Source organism: Phascolarctos cinereus, unplaced genomic scaffold (genome assembly GCF_003287225.1).
Source record: "Phascolarctos cinereus isolate Bilbo 61053 unplaced genomic scaffold, phaCin_HiC Scaffold_1;HRSCAF=81, whole genome shotgun sequence".
NCBI lineage: Eukaryota > Metazoa > Chordata > Mammalia > Diprotodontia > Phascolarctidae > Phascolarctos > Phascolarctos cinereus.
Genome location: NW_027555514.1, coordinates 134900340 through 134918397, shown reverse-complemented (window position 1 = coordinate 134918397; position 18058 = coordinate 134900340). Strand labels below are relative to the sequence as shown.

Below are 18058 nucleotides of genomic sequence, written 5' to 3'. Positions count from 1 at the left end.
AGTATCTACTATATACAAGAGTTAGGGCAACTAGGTGGTACGGTGGATAGGCTGCCAAGCCTGAAGTAGAGAAGACTCATCTTCCTGAGTTCAAATTCAGCTTCAGACACTTAGTAGCTGTGTGACCCTCAGCAAGTCATTTAACCCTGTTTGCCTCAGTTTCCTCATCTGTAAAATGAGCTAGAGAAGCAAATGGCAAACTGCTCCAGTATCTTTTCCAAGAAAACCTCAATGGGTTCACACAGAGTTGGACACAACTTAAATGACTCGACAACAACAATATACAAGAGACTATCCTCAGATTACTTAATGCAGTATTATATGCCTGCAGATGTCACTAAAACTATACTCCAAGGTGTCAGTGTTTGTGGGGAGGGAGGGAGTGGGAGGGATGTGTTTCCTTCTGTCTCTGTGGATCACAGTAGTCCTATACCTGGTCCCATCATTATGATGCTCTTTTCAAGGGTGGGCCTTTCTCTACTTTTTACCTACTCCATCTATTTCTGGGAGTTTAGGAGGAGAATCAGGGACAATTGGGTGTATAGGGATTGTTTGGAAGATGATCAACCCTCTCTTGGCAGGATTGTACCTGGGGTTAGTACTATGCCCTCTGCACCACCATCCATTCCTAACTGAGGCTCTGTCTATAATTCTCAGCTCAATACATCATCCCAAACTTGGGAAATCTCTTCAGTGGACAAGCTAGGGGCTGATACTATGCTCTGTTTGCAAAGTCCATGGCCATAGGAAGTTTTGTTAAAACTAAAGAGAAATTAACAAGCATTGTGTCTTCCACAAAAGTTACCAAAGCAATTTCTAATGTCCTGTGAGTATAAACGTGGTCCATTCAGCTATACAAGTCCTTTGAAAATGACCTTTGTCATTTTTCCTGGGCACTCATAAATCCCCTTGGGAATTGAGTTATTATCAAAGGAAGTCTGGAAGGAATTAGGATTTGGAAGTGATTGCAACTTCTTGGCAGAGCCTACAACTTTAGCAAAAAAGGTGCCAAGGTCTGGGATTCCGTCCTATTGAAGTTCTATTGACCTCTAGCTGCCTCTTAGCATATACAGTCTACCTTGTAAAAAAAGAATCATACTCTTGCCTTTGAGACTTAGCTTTTGTCCAGAGACTATTTTTAATTTTTCTTTGTATCATCAGTGCTTAGCTCAGTGCCTTGCACATAATAAGTACTTTTAAAAATATTGATTGATTCTCCAGAATTATAGGAAAGCCAGCAGTTCTGATTCTTTTAGCAGAATCACTGAAAAATCACCCCACCACTTTTATTTCTACATCCCAATAATTGATGAACACTACAACTGTCTTCCAATTTACTCTCAACCACTAGGTAGAAATAGTTGCATCACCTAGAGTTTTCAAGGATAGATACTGATGAGGGCCCCTTCTTCCCATCCCATCTCATCCCATCCAGGGTGTTATCAGAAATTCCTAAAATAGGGATGCCCTAAAGGCCCACCTTCAATTCTCAAGAGTAAGTACTTTCTATCTGCCCACTCTCTTTCAACAGCTCTCTTTTATAGGAACCCTTCACTCCAATCAGACTAATTCACTTACCTTTGCAAAAAAATGACTGGCTTTCCTGCCTCCATGCCTTTGCTCATGCCATTTCTTCCACCAAAATGACTTTACTCTTTTTCACTTCCTAACTAATCACTGCCATCTTGTAAGTTCCACCTCTTCCGTGAAGTCTTAATGATATCACCCCTCCTCCACTGACACTACACTCTACTACTCATTCAGCATTTATTTTAAAATAGTCTTGTAGTGGCAATCTTTTTATGTGATTCTCTAGATTATAATCTCATCCACTAGATTGTAAAATTCTTAAGGGTCATACTTCTTTGTATCCCCTCCAGAGTGCCCAGTATAAGAATGGATACATTGTAGGCACCCAATAAGGTGGACTGGTTGATTAAAAAGAGCACATCTGGAAGTGTAGTGGAATTGGTAAAAAACAGCTTTGACCTTGGATATAAGCCTTCTTGTTTCCAGGCCCATTTTTATGCATCCAGAAAACAAGTGTCTCCTTTTTCAAGTATTCCTGAAATAATTCAATTATGCTGGACTTTGAAAATAGCTTATAGACATCTCAATTCTTTAAGAAATACCTGCTGATTAGTTAGGCCTATTGCCAATAACACCATTGCCACTTCTTGTATCCTACCCAATTTTCTTACTTTTTTTATGCCAATTATGGATTTCTGCCTTAAAATTCTAATCCAGTAAGCATCAGATTCGTCAAATTCAAATGATAACTATTGGTTTGAAACATCTGTATCTACCAAAAACATATGACATAAACATCAACCTTATCACTAATTATGATCTTGGGTTTCATTAAATATCTGATTACACTTTAAAATTCACTTTTTTGCTTATTTAATTAGAATAATTCTGAATGCTAGAAGGTTCATTCCAGTATTTGAAACACTAGTCTCTCTTACAGAATCAGAGTAACTGTTACATGTGTAACTATCATTCAAGGTATACAATTTTACTACAAGTTTTTCTTTCTTCTCTGAAAGAATAGCTTTCTTTATTGCTTTATTTTGTCAGTGACTGGCAAATTATTTCTGGAATTCAGTTTTCCAAGCAGCTGTTATTACATTTATGAAAAATCTACTTAACTTTATAAGTTTCTCTCCAACACTGTCCCATGCACTTCAGCAGATTCCCATATCAAAACAGGGCCCAAATGGCAATTCATTATCTTACTGATCTCAGTAAATAAGTGTGGCACAACATGTTTCTACCTTCGGAACATGGATAGGCCTAGCATCTTTTTCAAAACTGAACATGCAGTGTTATCTTTACAAGTTGGTTAAATTTTGCATTTAAAAAAAAGAGAATTATCATCACAAAAAACTTAACAAATAAACAAAATAAAGGTTGGATGCTTTGTTAGAAATAGTAAAAAGTAAGGGGCAGCTAGCTGGTGCAGTGGATAGAGCACCAGCCCTGGAGTCAGGAGGACCTGAGTTCAAATTCAGCCTCAGACACATAATACTTGCTAGCCGTGTGACTCTGGGCAAGTCACTCAACCCCAATTGCCTCACAAAAAAAGCCAAAAACAAAACAAAACAACCTAGTAAAAGACATCCATACTGCCAAAGTTAGCCCTGGTAGCCTTACCTGATAGGTAATTCTCATCTTTACTCTTCTCCCTTCCCTAGATAGTCCCTCTCCAGCTCTCCTTATGTCCCCAGAAGCTCTGCTATAGCCTAGCATAAACCACCAAGTGCTCTGTGGAGGCCAATGTCACCTTGAAGACTCCCACATACTATGGTTTCTCTTCTCTGAATGGACTGGTCTCTGCCTACCCTGCCTGCATGGACTGATAACAGTGGGAGGCCAACAGGTGCAGAAGAAATGAAAGGATTAATCAGAGAAATTGGTAGTCCTGTTGACTTTTGGTAGACATTCATAAAGAAGGCAAAGAAAGGAAACAAAGTCTAGGAATTTCGGATAGGAGGAGGTAGTGTGGCATAATTTCCCCTTCCCTCAGCTCTTAGTGCCTTCCCTCCCCAAACTTATTAGAAAACAAGAACCTGCAGCACAGGGCCTTTCACTTTCGTCTGTGCTTCCAGTGGTTAGCACAGTACCTGGGACTTAGTAGGCACTTAATACATTTGATTGACTGATCAATTTATTAATATAGCTGTGCTGCACTCTGTCCAATTTGTCTCTTCTGGGTTCAAAAGGTCATACAATGGGTGGCATTAAGGGAAGATAATCTGCCCTCAGTATGGCTCTCTGATTTCCTACCTGAAGTAAGACCATGATGGTTAGTTTGAGCACCAAAATTACTCAGCTTTTAGCAGGTGGACCTGTATGGTTACCAACTACTGTAGTTTCTAGAATGAGGCTTTAGCCCATTTAGGAAATTATTATTTTAGAGATGAATAAAAAACTTGGTTTTAACATCGCTTAAAGAATATTGAGGTGTTTGAATTGTTGACTCTATTGCTGTCTCTGAAGTCATTCCCCTAAAATTGGGATGGGGACTGAACTTGTGATTTCACTGATATAGGGAACTCCAGGGAATTCCTGGAATTCCCTCTACCAATGCAGGGTGGCACCTTCTTTGCAAGTTGTGGTTTTCTAGAGTTGCCTAGAGCACTGAGAGGTTAAATGACCATTGAAAGTTATGCTGATTCACTGACCTATTGTTTCCAGTCCAGCTAGTAAATCAGTGTTGGGGGAGGCTCTGTTGGAGGAGGAAACTTCACCCAATCTACAGCTTTTGTATTAATTGCTATACATCAAGTAGCAGTACCTGCCAGCCCTCACTACTGGCAAATGGCGAGTTACTGAGTTGCAATGGCCTATCCCTTTTTACAGACATGGACCTGTCTGAATTGTCTTTATCTCGTTAATGAAAGTTATCAATAAGAGCTAGCTCCATCTTCAAACTCTTGCTAATCTTTGGTGATCAGCCCCTCAATGTGTTGCCACCTTGATGTATTTTTAATAAATTCCTTTTAATTCTCTTTGTCCTGAATTTTGCCTTGTTAATTGGCAAAAGTCTAAACAAAGAATTTTCCTTTTAACGTGATTTATCTCAGGTCACAAAGCCAGTATGTTATAGGTGGTACTTGAACCTAAATCTTGGCTTTGAGGCTGGCTCTCTAAATACCTCTAGTATTATACTATGGTATAGTGTAGCAGCATGAAGCTGGCACTTGAAGTTAGGGGTGGCACTTTGTCCAGGACCTGTATGTAATCTACTGTATCCTAGTACAACTCAGTCCAATAGATCTCCTTTTAACTGACTCTATCAGCACCCTTCTGTGTCCCTTGCCTGAGCCTTTACCCTCTTGCTCCCCTAACACTGCATTTCTCCTTCTGTTCTGAAATTCCAGATGAATATTTTGTGTTTCAGACTTTAAGAAAAAAACCAAAACAAGGCTACCGATTTTTATCAATGTAGGGAGCTCTTCCTCCTGAGGAACTTCCTCTACCAATGCAAATTCCCACCTTCTGTGTAATTTGTAATCTTAGAAAATTGCCTGGGGCACTGAAAGATTAAGTCACTTGGCCAGGTTTTCAACAATGTGTATCAGTTGTGAGACTTGAATCTATTTCTTTCCAACTCCAAGACTAAATCTCTATTCACTATGAGAGAGAGAGACAGAGAGAGAAAGAGAGAGAGACAGAGAGGGAGAGAGAGAGAGAGAGAGAGAGAGAGAGAGAGAGAGAGAGAGAGAGACAGAGAGAGAGAGAGACAGAGAGAGAGACAGAGAGAGAGAAAAGAGAAGAGAAGAGAAGAGAAGAGAAGAGAAGAGAAGAGAAGAGAAGAGAAGAGAAGAGAAGAGAAGAGAAGAGAAGAGAAGAGAAGAGAAGAAGAGAGAGGAAAGGAGGGGAGAGGAGAAAAGGAGTTCTTATAAAAGTTGGAAGTATATATAGTTGGAAGATGGAATGTCTTGTGTGAGGAACAGCAAGGAGGCCAGAGTCACTGAGTTGCAGAACACATGGTAGGGTGTGGGGTATAAAAAGACTGCAAGGGGGGGGCAGGTTATAAAGGGCTTTGAATGCCCCACACAGGTTTTTATATGGCTTTGATCACTGAATGTTTAAGAGACTTAAACTGGAGGTGATAGGGAGTGACTGGAATTTATTGGGGGTAAAAGAGAGGCATGGTTAGACCTACACTTTAAGAAAATCACTTTGGCACATGGGAAGGACTAGAGTTGGAAAGATTTGTAGAGGGCAACCAGCCAGCAGACTATTACAATAGTATAGGAATGAGGAGATACTGACTGTACTAGGGTGCTGGCAGTGTCCTAGTAGAAAATAAAGCATATATGAGATATTATGAAGGTTAAATTAACATACCTTAACAACAGATTGTATATAGAAGGTAAGAAAGAGTGAGAGGTAGAGGATAACACCTGGTTGTGAGCCTGGATGACTGAGAGGATGGCTGTATCCTCTAGAGTCATAGAAAGGAAGAAGGGAGTGTTTAGGAAGAGGGGGAGGTTTAAGGGGAAAGATAATGAGTTCAGTTTTTGATATGTTGAGAATAAGATATCTAAAAGACCTCCAGTCTGAGATGTCCAATAGGCATTTGAAGACTAGAGAGAGGTTAGGGTTGGATAAGTAGACCTGAGAATTATCAGCATGGAGATGAAAATTGAATCATGGGAGCTGATGAGATCACCAAGTGGAATAATGTATAGGGAGAAGGAAAGAGGCCTAAGACAGAGCTCTGTGGGACACCCACAATTAGTAGGTGTGTCCTGGATGTGGATCCAGCAAAAGAGACTGAAAAGGAGTAGCTAGGCAGGAGGAGCATCAGGAGATATCGGTGTCAGGAACACCTAGAGAGAAGAGAATATCACAGAACAGAGAGTAATCAACAGGGTCAAAGGCTACAGAGAGGTCAAGAAGGAAGAAAAGGCCATTAGATTTTGTTAGTAATTTTGGAGAGAGCAATTTTAATTGAATTATATGAATAATGTATGTACATATTGCTAGAAAATTTGAATTTATTTTTCCTAGCAATTGTCATATGTTCTTTGCCTTAGTTTTGGGTGGAAAATAGGTTGAGAGGCAGTTTGGTAGAGTAGTGAGATGGCCTTGGAATTAAAAAGACCTGGGTTCAAGTCTAACCCCTAATACATACTGGCTGTGTGATTCTGGGCAAGTCACTTAAACACTCAGTGATCAAAGGCAATTCTCTAAGACACTAATTTTCAGAGCAGGTGATAATTGGTAGAAGGAATTTCCATATTAGAAGTTCTTCATGCTAATGAAATCAGAGGTATGGTCCAAAAAATAAATATAGGTATATACTTTGGCTGCATATATGCTAGACTCAACTCCATCTTCCTGTATAGCTTTATAGCAAGTAAAATAATGTTTTCTGGAAATGACACTGGGCAGAGGGGGAAAAATCTAACTTGACAATTAGTAGTCCAGTTTTCATGACCTCTGTAGAACTAAAGATTATTTATGGAACTGTAATGCCAATAGCATCATTCAGCTCAGACATTCTATAAACACATATCATTTAGGTAGAAGGTAAACACCTCACTGGATCACTATGCTTTATTAAAGGCTTATTGTCTGGGGGAGTTTCAATTTCCATGGAGATGAACACTGGAGTGGTGGTTCATAATTTTATGGTCACTATGACAACTATGAACTTTTTTGAGGAATTTCTGAATCTACAAACAAAAGTAGCAATACATGAGATCCAATTTTAAATGAGTGTGGGAATAGAGATGGGGAAGTAATTCCATTTTTTCTGCCTCAAGCCATATTGAGGGGGGGTAGTTATAAATCTTAAAGCTAGAGGCAACATAGTGTTGTGAAAAGAGTACTAGACTAGGAGTCAAGAGATATGAATTTTAGTTCTGACGCTGCCATTAGTTAGTTGTGTGACTTTGGAAAGGTTTCTTAACCTCTCTGGGTCTAAGTTTTCCATTCAATAAAATTGAAGGATTAGAGTAGATGATTCACCCAGATCCCTTGGTTATAAAAAACTCTACAATTTTATTTTATTCTATGAGGATTGCCATGAAATGGTTTTACTTGCTTTTATCATACAGGATTGGTCCAATAATAATCATAGCTAGCATTTATATAGCACTTTAAGCTTTGCAAAACACTCTACAAACATCTCATTTTATTCTCATAACAACCCTGGGAGATTAAGTGCAATTATTATCCCCATTTTATAGATGACGAAACTGAGGCAGACAAAGCTTGTGAAGGGTGACACAGCTAAGAAGTTTCTGAGGTTAGAATTGAACTCAGGTCTTCTTGACTCCAAGTCCAGGACTGTATTCACTGTGCCACTTAGCTGCCTGAGTAAAACACATAAAACATATGATAGAAAATGAATTATACTGACAAATATTATACTAATGATCTGTTTCCTACAAAATTCCCAGAGTGCAGATGCTACTTATAAATCATTTAGGGTAGTGTCCCATAATAGATCAGTTGAGTGGGTGTTGGAATTATCTCAGTTTAGTTATCGTATAACCTTGAGTAGTTCACCATACCCTTTTCTCCCCAGTTTGTCTCTATGCAAAATGGGGCCAATACAATTCCTCAGTGATACATTTTAGAGGAATGTAAAAGACTAATGATTAAATTATTAACAAGTTAATCTTGATTATCATTTATTAAATTCAGAATGTTTTAAGTTCTATAGAGGACATACAAAAGACACTGAGTCTATTTTTGGAAGCTATATTACTTTGGAGTCAAAAATGCGAACTTTAATCACATAAATGTGAATTATAATGATAGCTCACTTTATTTTTTCACAACAACCCCATGAGATACATTGTGTAAGAATTATCATCCTTACTTTACAGATGAGGCAACTAAGGGTTTCCTCAGATGGTTGAGTGACTTACTCATTGCCACACAGAAGTGGGGCAGTAAGTAAAAGAGTTAGCACTCACACTTTGATCTTCTTATTCCATGTTTAGTGTTCTAGCCACAACCACTTGCCTCTCAATGCTGTCATAGATCAGGAGTTAGAAGGTGCCCCAGTGTCTTATCTTACAATCCAGGAAATTGAAGCACAAGGAGATTAAGTGACTTGCCCTAAGTCATATATGTAGTAAACAGTTGAAGTACTCTGAGATCAAAGCCAACGTTCTTTTGGAAAGGAGCACACTCCTTTCAATACACTGAAGCTTTGCTATGATAACTTTCTGAGAGTTCATACAATAATGCTATTCTAAATAGAGATGACTATGTGCTATGGTATAACAGAAATGACTTCCAAATCTGTGTCTATTGCCCTGACTTCTCTTCCCAGTTCCAGACGTACACTACTGACTCCTACAGAAGAGGTATCAAAATTGGGGTCTATAAAACTACTGAATGTTGTCAGAACCAGATTAAGATGCAATTGGGAAATGTTTAGCAAAATAAATAAAAATGCATTGCAATATATATTGTTAATTTGTGGTTTTCTAAGTCAATGTGAGACCAGCAGAGATCTGTATCTATTTGAGTTTGAAATCACTGGCCTACACTATACTATCGGGTGCCTAATTTCTCTCAGCTTAAGTGAGGCAGATACATCTTAACAGCAAATAAAAGTTGACTGCAACAAGTACAAATTGAGACTTATAAAGCAAGTACATTTTGTTGAATGATATAGGACAGTAATGGCTAGGAGTGGTGGTAAGAATGATTAGTATGCACAATAATTCTGGAGATTTTTATTATGTTTGATGGGCTGGCAGTTTTCTTTGACTTGTACTCAGATATTCACTAAACACTTGTTGATTTGATTTGGCTTTGATTTTATAACAAAATCTTCTTTGAAGATTTTGAATTGAATATATTATTTACATTACTATACATTTATGAAATAAACATGTACCACACCACCCTTGTTGAAATCTAAGTAGCTTTAGGCATAGGTATATATGATATCAATTTCTAATAAAAAAAATAGGTCAAAAGTAAAGAAGGGAAAATACAAATGGGATTTCAATGTTAGGTCTAGAATAATGAACTATATAGCCCTTATGTTAAACACAGCACTCAGCAGGGTACTCCTACAAGTAATCTGTTCCAAAGTGCTATGCAACATGATGTTGTAACCAAAAAACGGGGGGGGGGGCTAGAGTAAGAATGGAAAAATGGTAGAAAGTGAGGTATCAGGAAACTCCTACATTTGGTCACAATATTTGAGTATTCCTTAACTATGCGGGGTGTTTATCTGACATTCCTCTAAAACTCATTCTATTTATCATGCTTAGGTTGGGGGAAATGAGCCATTGGAAACTGAACCTGGAATAATAAAAAATGTAAGGGTAAAAGATACCTCCACATACAGAAAGGTTCAAGCTATAAAGATACAAACAAAAAGCTTCTATGGGCTCAGTAAACAAAGTGAAGCCTCTGATCAGATGGGTTGGACATACTTCATTCCTTTCATATCTGGAATGAAGCAGAGCTTCTGTTGCACTGGTATAACCTTTCATGGCATCCCAAGGCATTAGTTCAACCCTTGTTTTGAAGAAAAATTGCCACCTACTCTCATCAACATTGTTTCTGAAAAAATTTATTCACAAAGAAAAATTAAAATGGGAAAGCCAATGGCTTTCCATCACCCCTCATCCTCCCAGAACTTTCTGCAGCATTCATACTATTGACCACCCCCTACTAGCTTTCATTTCTGTTCTGGCTAACAGAATACTATAGTCTCCTGTTTCTCTACTTAGATTTCTAACTACTACTTCTCTGTTCCAATGTTCCTATTTCTCTTTCCTATCATGTAATGTGTGTGTTTTCTAAAGGGTCTATCCTCATTCCTCTTCATTTCTCTCTCCCTTGGCAATCCTTTCCCATAGCTTCAACTCTCACATTTATAAAGATAACTTCCAAATCTATACAGGCAACACACAGCTCTCTTGCCAGCTCCTGACCTGCATTGCTAACTCTTTCCATCTGGATGTCCCATCAGCATTGAACACAATAATACAAAGCCAAATTTATTGTCTTTCTTCCAAAACCTAATTTCACTATTTCTAGCAGTGGCATTATTTGCCCAAAGTGGCACATTCAAACCTTGCTTCTTCCTTTGACTTTTTCTTCTCACACTTTATATTCAATCAGTTGCCAAATTATCTGAATTCTACTTCAACAGAATCTCTCATTCTGTCTTCCCTATGCTTTATTTGAACTACGACCAACCTAATTCAAGCCCTGATTACCAAGCCTAGGGGACTATTAGAAAATTATTTATTTGCTTGTTTATTTTACAAGCATTAATTCTTTCTCCTTTCCAGCACCCCAGACCTCAAAAAAGAAAAAAGAAAACCCTCACAACAATTATGCATAGCTCACCAAAACCAATTCTTACATTTGCCACATCCAAAAATGTATGCCTCATTCTGCATTGAGTCTATACCTCATCTGGCAGGAGGTAGGTTGTATGTTTCATCCTCGGTCCCCTAGATCATGATTTATTATCACTGCAATAACTTAAAAGCATTTCTTCCTGTCTCCATTCTTTTCCCTCTCCAAACTAACTTTCATACTACTGACCACCAGGTTTTTTTTTCCCAACCAAATCTTTACAAAAAGATTGTGTCATATCATTTCTCTGCTCAGTACTCTTTAATGACTCCCTACTGACTTTTGAATGAAGTTCAGAATCATTTGTCTGGCATTCAAAGCCCTCCATAATTTAATACTACTCCTTTCAAGATTCTAGCTAAACTAAACTGCTTCTTCTCCCTATATACAACCTGTACTTTCCAATGCCTGTCTTTACTCTTGATATCTCCTAGGTATGGAATGCCTTCCCTCCCTCATTGTATTGAATTGCTACTCAATCTTTAAAGTCTAACTTCCCCCAGGAACCTTTCTCTGATTTACTTTTTTGGTGACAAGTTTTTCACTTGGTCGTCAAATAGCACTTTTCTTGCACCTGTGATGTATTTATGTATTACTTTTACATATTATATATGCCATGTTCTCTACTGGACTATAAGCTACATAACCACCAGGGACTGTGTTTTATTTGAATTTTTTCTCTTTTATTAAGTGCCAGGCACAGTGCTTTGCCTATGTAGGAAACATAGCACTAGGCCTAGAGTCAGGAAATATTGAATTAAAATCTAACCCCACACAGTTGAGTGATCCTAGGTAAGTCAGTTTCCTCATCTATAAAATTAGTTGGAGAAGGAAATGGCAAACCACTCCTGTATCTTTGCCAAGAAAACCCCTAATGGGAACACAAAGAGTTGGACATGACTGAACAACAACAAAATGAATGAATTTATCAGTTCTTTTCTTGAAGACATTTTTCCCGGTAAAGGATGAAAACAGCAAACTCACCTCTCCTAACTTTCCTTTTGCTGTTGTGGGCACTGCTAAACTTCTAGTTATTCAAGTTCACAACGTAACTGGAGAGTTATTTATTCTTGACTTTTCACTCTCTCTCTCCTCCCCTTTCCAATGCCTTCACAATATCCAATTAGTTGTCAGATCTCATTGTTAACCTCAACAACATCTCATGCATCTCTCCTGTTCTCATCTGGACAGAATCCTACTCCAGATCTTCATAACCTCTTGCTATGGAATTATTGGAATAGGTTCCTTAATGTTCTCTTTGCCTCTAATCTCTCCCCTCCCTCCAATTCATTCTCCATACAGATGCCAAATTGACATTCCTAAAGTATAGAGTTGGCCATGCACTCCCTTGATCGAGAAGCTTTACTAATTCCTTATATTTCCTTTAGGATAAAATAAAAACTCCTTGTTTGGACTTTAAAGCCTTTCGTGATCTTTGGCTCAAGCTTATTTTTCTGGTATGATTTCATATTACGCCCCCTCACACACACACCCACTACATTCCAGCCAAACTGGACTGCTTGCTGTTTGTCATCTAGGGCATTCCATTTCCTGCCTTGGTGTCTTTGGATAAGCTGTCTTCCATGTCTGGAATGTTCTCCCTCTTCATCTCTGCCTCTTCAAATGTCTAACAACCTTGGAAGCGTAGCTCAACTGCTATCTCAGGCAAAAGAGCCTTTCCTGATCTCAACAGAGTCACTGCTTTCCCACCCACTAACATTACTTTGTATTTATATGCGTACATGTTGTTTCCCCTGTTAGGATATGAATTCTTGAAGGGTAGTAACTATTTTGATTTTGTCTGTCTGTCTCTCTCTTCACCCTCCCCCCCCACTCCTTTTTTGCTACTACACCAAGTAGCAGAGTACTTTTGAATGGACTATTAAAATAAGGGACATTGAGTGTATTACTGTAGCCCAACATTGAAATCCTCTTTGTATTTTCCTTTCTTTAGTCTTGACTTAAATATTTTTGTTTTAGAAATTGATATCAAATGTACCTATGCCTAAAGCTACTTATATTTTCAATAAGAATGGGACGGCACATGCTTATTTCACATATGTATAGTAGCATAAGTAATGTAATTCAAAATAGCACACAATGGGCACTTAATAAGTGCTAATTAAAATGTGTTGAAATAAGGATACAGGTGCCAGAAAGGTGAAAAGTGTGCCACTAGAATCTGAAGGGAAATAAAAAGGTACCTACAGAAGAGTTGGGGGAAAAACAAGTTTCACAATGTTGCTAAGAATTAACCCTGATATATTCACTGGTTGTTCTCAGTCTTTGGAGGATCTTAAAGGGTCATAGCCCTTTGTCTGAACTCCATTAGCAAAATTCCAGATAAAATAGAGTTATAGCTAATTACAGCCTAATAAAAATGAAATTTAAAACTTACCAATCAATCAATTTTCTGAATTCATCTTTATGCTTTTTGCAATTGCATAATGGAGGTCCTATTACATAATTATGTGCCTACTTTTGATTTTTACTAAATATGGGATTTTAACTCATGTTTGTCTTTGTTATGATTTATCAGATATTAACATGGTAAAGTTTTGATTTATTATATTTAATATGATAAAATATTGTTTCTTATTGGAACATCAACAAACGACAAAAACTCTATGTTAGGTGGCAGGGCAGGTGGCTGGGTCACTGGAGGTTTGATGTGGTAGTAAAGTCAAGAGAGTTGAAGACATGGAGCAGTGTCATGGGGACTGAGATTTAAGCAAAATTTTTAGCTAGGCAGGCAGAGATCAGAATGGATTACAAATAGCACAACTGAAGACCTAATATGATTGACATAGGTCAGTTTAAAAAAAGGGAGGACAAGTCTGGTAGACAAGAAAGCTAAGTCATGAGCTGGTCTAGAAAGAACAAAACCCAGGCAGGCTTAGTGGGCTAGAGAAAGTGAAGCACCAGGAGTAACAGCTAGGGAACAGAAACAATAATGCAAGGGATTTGTTGAGAAGAGAATGGATAGTGAGCAAGCAGAAGCAATGGTATTAACAAATTTTACAAATGTTTAGCAGGAAAGATAGGATGGAGCTAGATGAGACAAAAAGGTTAAGGAAGAGACTTTCTTTCTCTTTTTTTAAAGATGGAAGAAACCTAAGCATGTTTGTAGGCAAATATAAAGAAAGTAGCCATTTTAACAGAAAGACTGAAAATGCTTACAAAAAGCTATGACTCCTGATGCAAAACCCTGAAGGAGGAAGGAAGGTAGAGAATCAAGGAAGCAGGAAGAGGGGCTAACCTAAGTAAGGAATAGAGATTCCTCTTCCTCTAGGACTAAAGGAAAAAAAGGGAAGGGAAGGGAGCATTCTAAGTGCCTATTACATACCAGTCACTGTGCTAAGCATTTTACAAATATTATCTAATTTATCCTCACAACAACTTTGTGAGCTAGGTACTATTATCATCTCCATTTTACCGATGAGAAATCTGAGGCAGACAAAGGTTAAGTGGTTTGCCCTTGGTCAGATAGCTAGAGAGTATCTGATGAAGTATTTGAATTCAGGTCTTCCTTTTTCCAGATCTAGTGCTGCAGCTACTGTATCCCTTATCTCTCTTCCAGAAGGGGAAAGAATGACTATGCTGAGAAAAACTGAGGAAGAGGAGAGAAGTGAGTAAGTTGATATCAAATGGCCACAACTTTCTCCATAAAGTAGGAAATTAAGTCATCTGCTTTAAGTGTTGAAGGTAAGGGTGAGAGGAAAGAGGAAATAGTTTGGAATGGTTATTGTGAGGAATTAGATAGTAGTTAATAACACGAATTAGATCCATTTTTTGTATCATGGATCAATGTGACAGTCTAGTGAAACCTATAATCCTCTACCTAGAATAATCTTTTTAAATGAAATGCCAAACTTAAGTTACATGTTAGTGAAATTAAAAATGTAATTTTTTCCCATCCAATGCCAGTGGTCTCCTAAAATCTATCCACGGACTGTCTGGGAGTTCATGGGTTCCAGGTTAAAAACTCCTGGACTATATAATTTCGGAGGTTCCTTCCAACTTAAGAATTTCAATGAAATGTATGTATGTGTATGTATGTATGTATATATATATATATCTATATGTATATATATATCTATATATATATATATATATATATATATATATGATCCCACAGTTATATTGCAAATTGGTTATATTGAAATTAATCTATCCTCACATACATAGTGATACCAGGTGTCTCTCTTTAAGCTGCAGAGAACAAACTAAATTAAATGCAACAAATTTCTTCAGGACCTATTATATGCTAAATAGTACACTAAGCACTGGGAATAAAATGGAAAAAATGAAACAGTCCTTGCCCTAAAGAGCTTACCTTCTGAACTAAGGTTGATGCCATGTGAGTGAAGAGAAGGGGGATGATGTGAGAAATATTATAGAGGTAGAACAGGCTAAAGTTTGCAAATAACTGAGGCGAAGGAAAGGAAAGAGTTGAGGATGTCTCTGAGGTTGCAAACCTAAGTGACTGAGAGTGCGGCACCCTCAACAGAAACATGAAAGTTAAGAAGAGGGATGGTATAACTAAGTCATTTTGACTACTATAAATACCCAAATTAACTACAAAAGACATATGAAGGAAGACACTGTCTGCATCCAGAGAAAGAACTGACAAATAGAAATATGTATAAAATGGTTTTACATATGTGTGTACTTATACATATATATCATACCTACATGCATATTTGTATCTAATGGTAGCCATCTTAGCAAGGAGAGGGGAGAAAAAAAGAAAAAAGAAAGTTACATGATGACTTTATTATATATTTAAAAGGAACAGCAAGTTGTACATAAAAAGATTTGCAGTTTCATGTACAATCTTCTTTTTCCTCCTATTTACTATGTTACAGAAATGCTTGTTTTATTTCTTAAGTTCAGAATAAAATAAAACTTTTACACAAGAAAAAAGATGGTTTTGTAGGTGAAGATGAGTTCTGTTTTGGACTTGTTGAATTTGAGATGCCAATGGGACGGCAAGATGGCAACATTCTGTAAGCATTTGGTAAAGCAGGACTGACAACCAGGAGAGAGATGAAAGCTAGATATATGAATTTGAGACTCATTTGCATAGAGACGATACTTGGATGCTTGAGAACTAATGAGATGATCAGCAAAAGAATGAGTGTAGAGGGAGAAAAGAATCCAGGATACATTCTTACGATGTTTGAATACAGAGAGACAGTAATCCAGGAAAAAAAGACTGAGAAGGAATGGCTTAGGCAAGTAGGAAAAGGGCCAGTAGAGAACAGTTTCACAAAAGTCTAGGGAATAGAATATCTGAGAGAAAGTAGGGAGTAGAATGGTCAATAGTGTTGATCTGCAGAAAGTTCAAGAAGAATGAAGACTAAGAAAAGACCACCAGATTTAGCAGTAAGAAAATAAATGGTGACCTTGGATAGAGCAGTTTCACTTGCATAGTGGGATGTTAAGCCCACTAAAAAAGACTGAGAAATAAGTGAGAAGTGAGGAAGTGTAAATCACAAATGTAGATGGGATTTTCTAGGGATTTGGTAAGTGGAAAGAAACAGAAAGATAGCAGGGTCAAATGAATGTGTTTTAAGGTTGTATGTAGGGGACAGATTGAATACATCAATGAAATCACCCCATTTAAAATAAGTGATAAGATGCCAGCCCAAAGATGTTGAGCTAGATGCTTGGATTTCAAAATCCTAACAGTAGTGGCAGCTAGGTGGCACAATGGATAGAGCTCCAGCCTTAGAATCTGGAGGCCCTGAGTTCAAATGCAGCCTCTAGATACATAACACTTAATAGCAAGTGACTCTGGGCAAGTCACTTGACCCCAATTGCCTCACCAAAAAAAGACCCCCCAAATTCTAACAGTAGATACCTTTAAAGAATCATGATTATAGCTACTAGATCTTTGAGGGTCTGTGATTTCATTGGCATGGATACTCTTTTTCTCCACTGATAAGCTCTTTCAAAATTAAAGAGGTTGGCCTCCAACGGCAGTAATCCTCTATCAAAAGCCATACCTCTGAAACCTTTCCTTCTAGCTTAGCCAGTTTGGGCTGATATTGCCTGTGAGAAGCCTGGGTCACCTTCCACCCCAAGACAAAGCACCGGAGTCTTTTAGTGGAGATGGGTCTGACACAGTCCCTGAATGACAAATGTTGTGATGGAGCCACGAGTGGGTCACATGTAAGAAACATTGTTGAGGGCTGCTATTTATAACTGCTATTTGCCTTACCAGCTGTTAAATTCTCAGAAGTCAGCTGTACCCCCAAATCAACCCTGTAATTGGCAAGGCAGGAAAGTAAACTGATAACAGCATACTGATTCTTAGAAAAATTTCCCCGGGTGCTATGAGAAATACTATCATCCCACAGCTGAGTAAATTAAAAAAGAAAATTTCCTTTGGGAACAAACAAAACAATGAACTTGGACCCAACGCACCCAATGTATCCGTCAAAAAGGGTACAAAAAAAAAAAAGCAGAGAAAATAGGGGTGAAATCAGGGAGAGGAACTGTGGCATGACTCTCTTTCCAGGGGCCAGACGTGAGGGTTAATAAAAGAGGGAAGGGTCCCCAGGGGCGCAGTCCAACACGAATCTGTCCTATTGCTCACGCCCCGTGACTGCCCAGACGTCACTCACTGGGCAGAGACTCAGAAGGGGCGGGGACGAAGACGAAGTCACGTGGGTGCAGCCGGCGAGACAAGGAAAGAAGCTGGTTTGAACGGGACAGGAGAGTACTCCTACGGCTGTCACGCTCCCAGAAACAACATCCCCCAGCATGCAGCGCAGCAACGACCGCCAGACCTTTAGGTTCCACGGGGCGTGTTGCAGGATGGGATTGGGAAATTACGCCTCTGACAGACCGGAACGGATGCGGGGTGGTGAGGAGTAGGGGTCGATTGGTCCGTCCGGATTGGTAAGTGAGGAGGCCCCGCCCACAGATGGTGACGACAACGGTCCCAGTACATAAGGCGTTGTGGCCCCTGACCGCCCCGCCTTAGCTCCCGCGCTAGAGAGAAACATGTATCGATTTCGCTCACAGCTCTTCACGGGGATTTCTGCTGCCGCCATCGCCCACTCTTCCCCTCGCCGTTTCTCGCCTTTGTTGTTAGCCGAAGATTTATCGCTTAGCCACCCGCCGCACAGACGCACGAGTAAAAAGTGCAGCTCCATCGGCTGATCCTCGCTGTGCTTCCACCTCC

The 18058-nt window shown here is 38.8% G+C and overlaps 1 protein-coding gene across 1 annotated transcript; it reads left to right on the top strand.

Moving 5' to 3' along the window:
• The first annotated feature begins 17318 nt into the window (after positions 1-17318).
• Positions 17319-18036, top strand: LOC144457111 (uncharacterized). The gene has a single exon (XM_078154249.1). It carries the CDS (start codon positions 17878-17880, stop codon positions 18034-18036), a length of 159 nt encoding a protein of 52 aa, XP_078010375.1. The 5' UTR covers positions 17319-17877.
• The last annotated feature ends 22 nt before the right edge of the window (positions 18037-18058 follow it).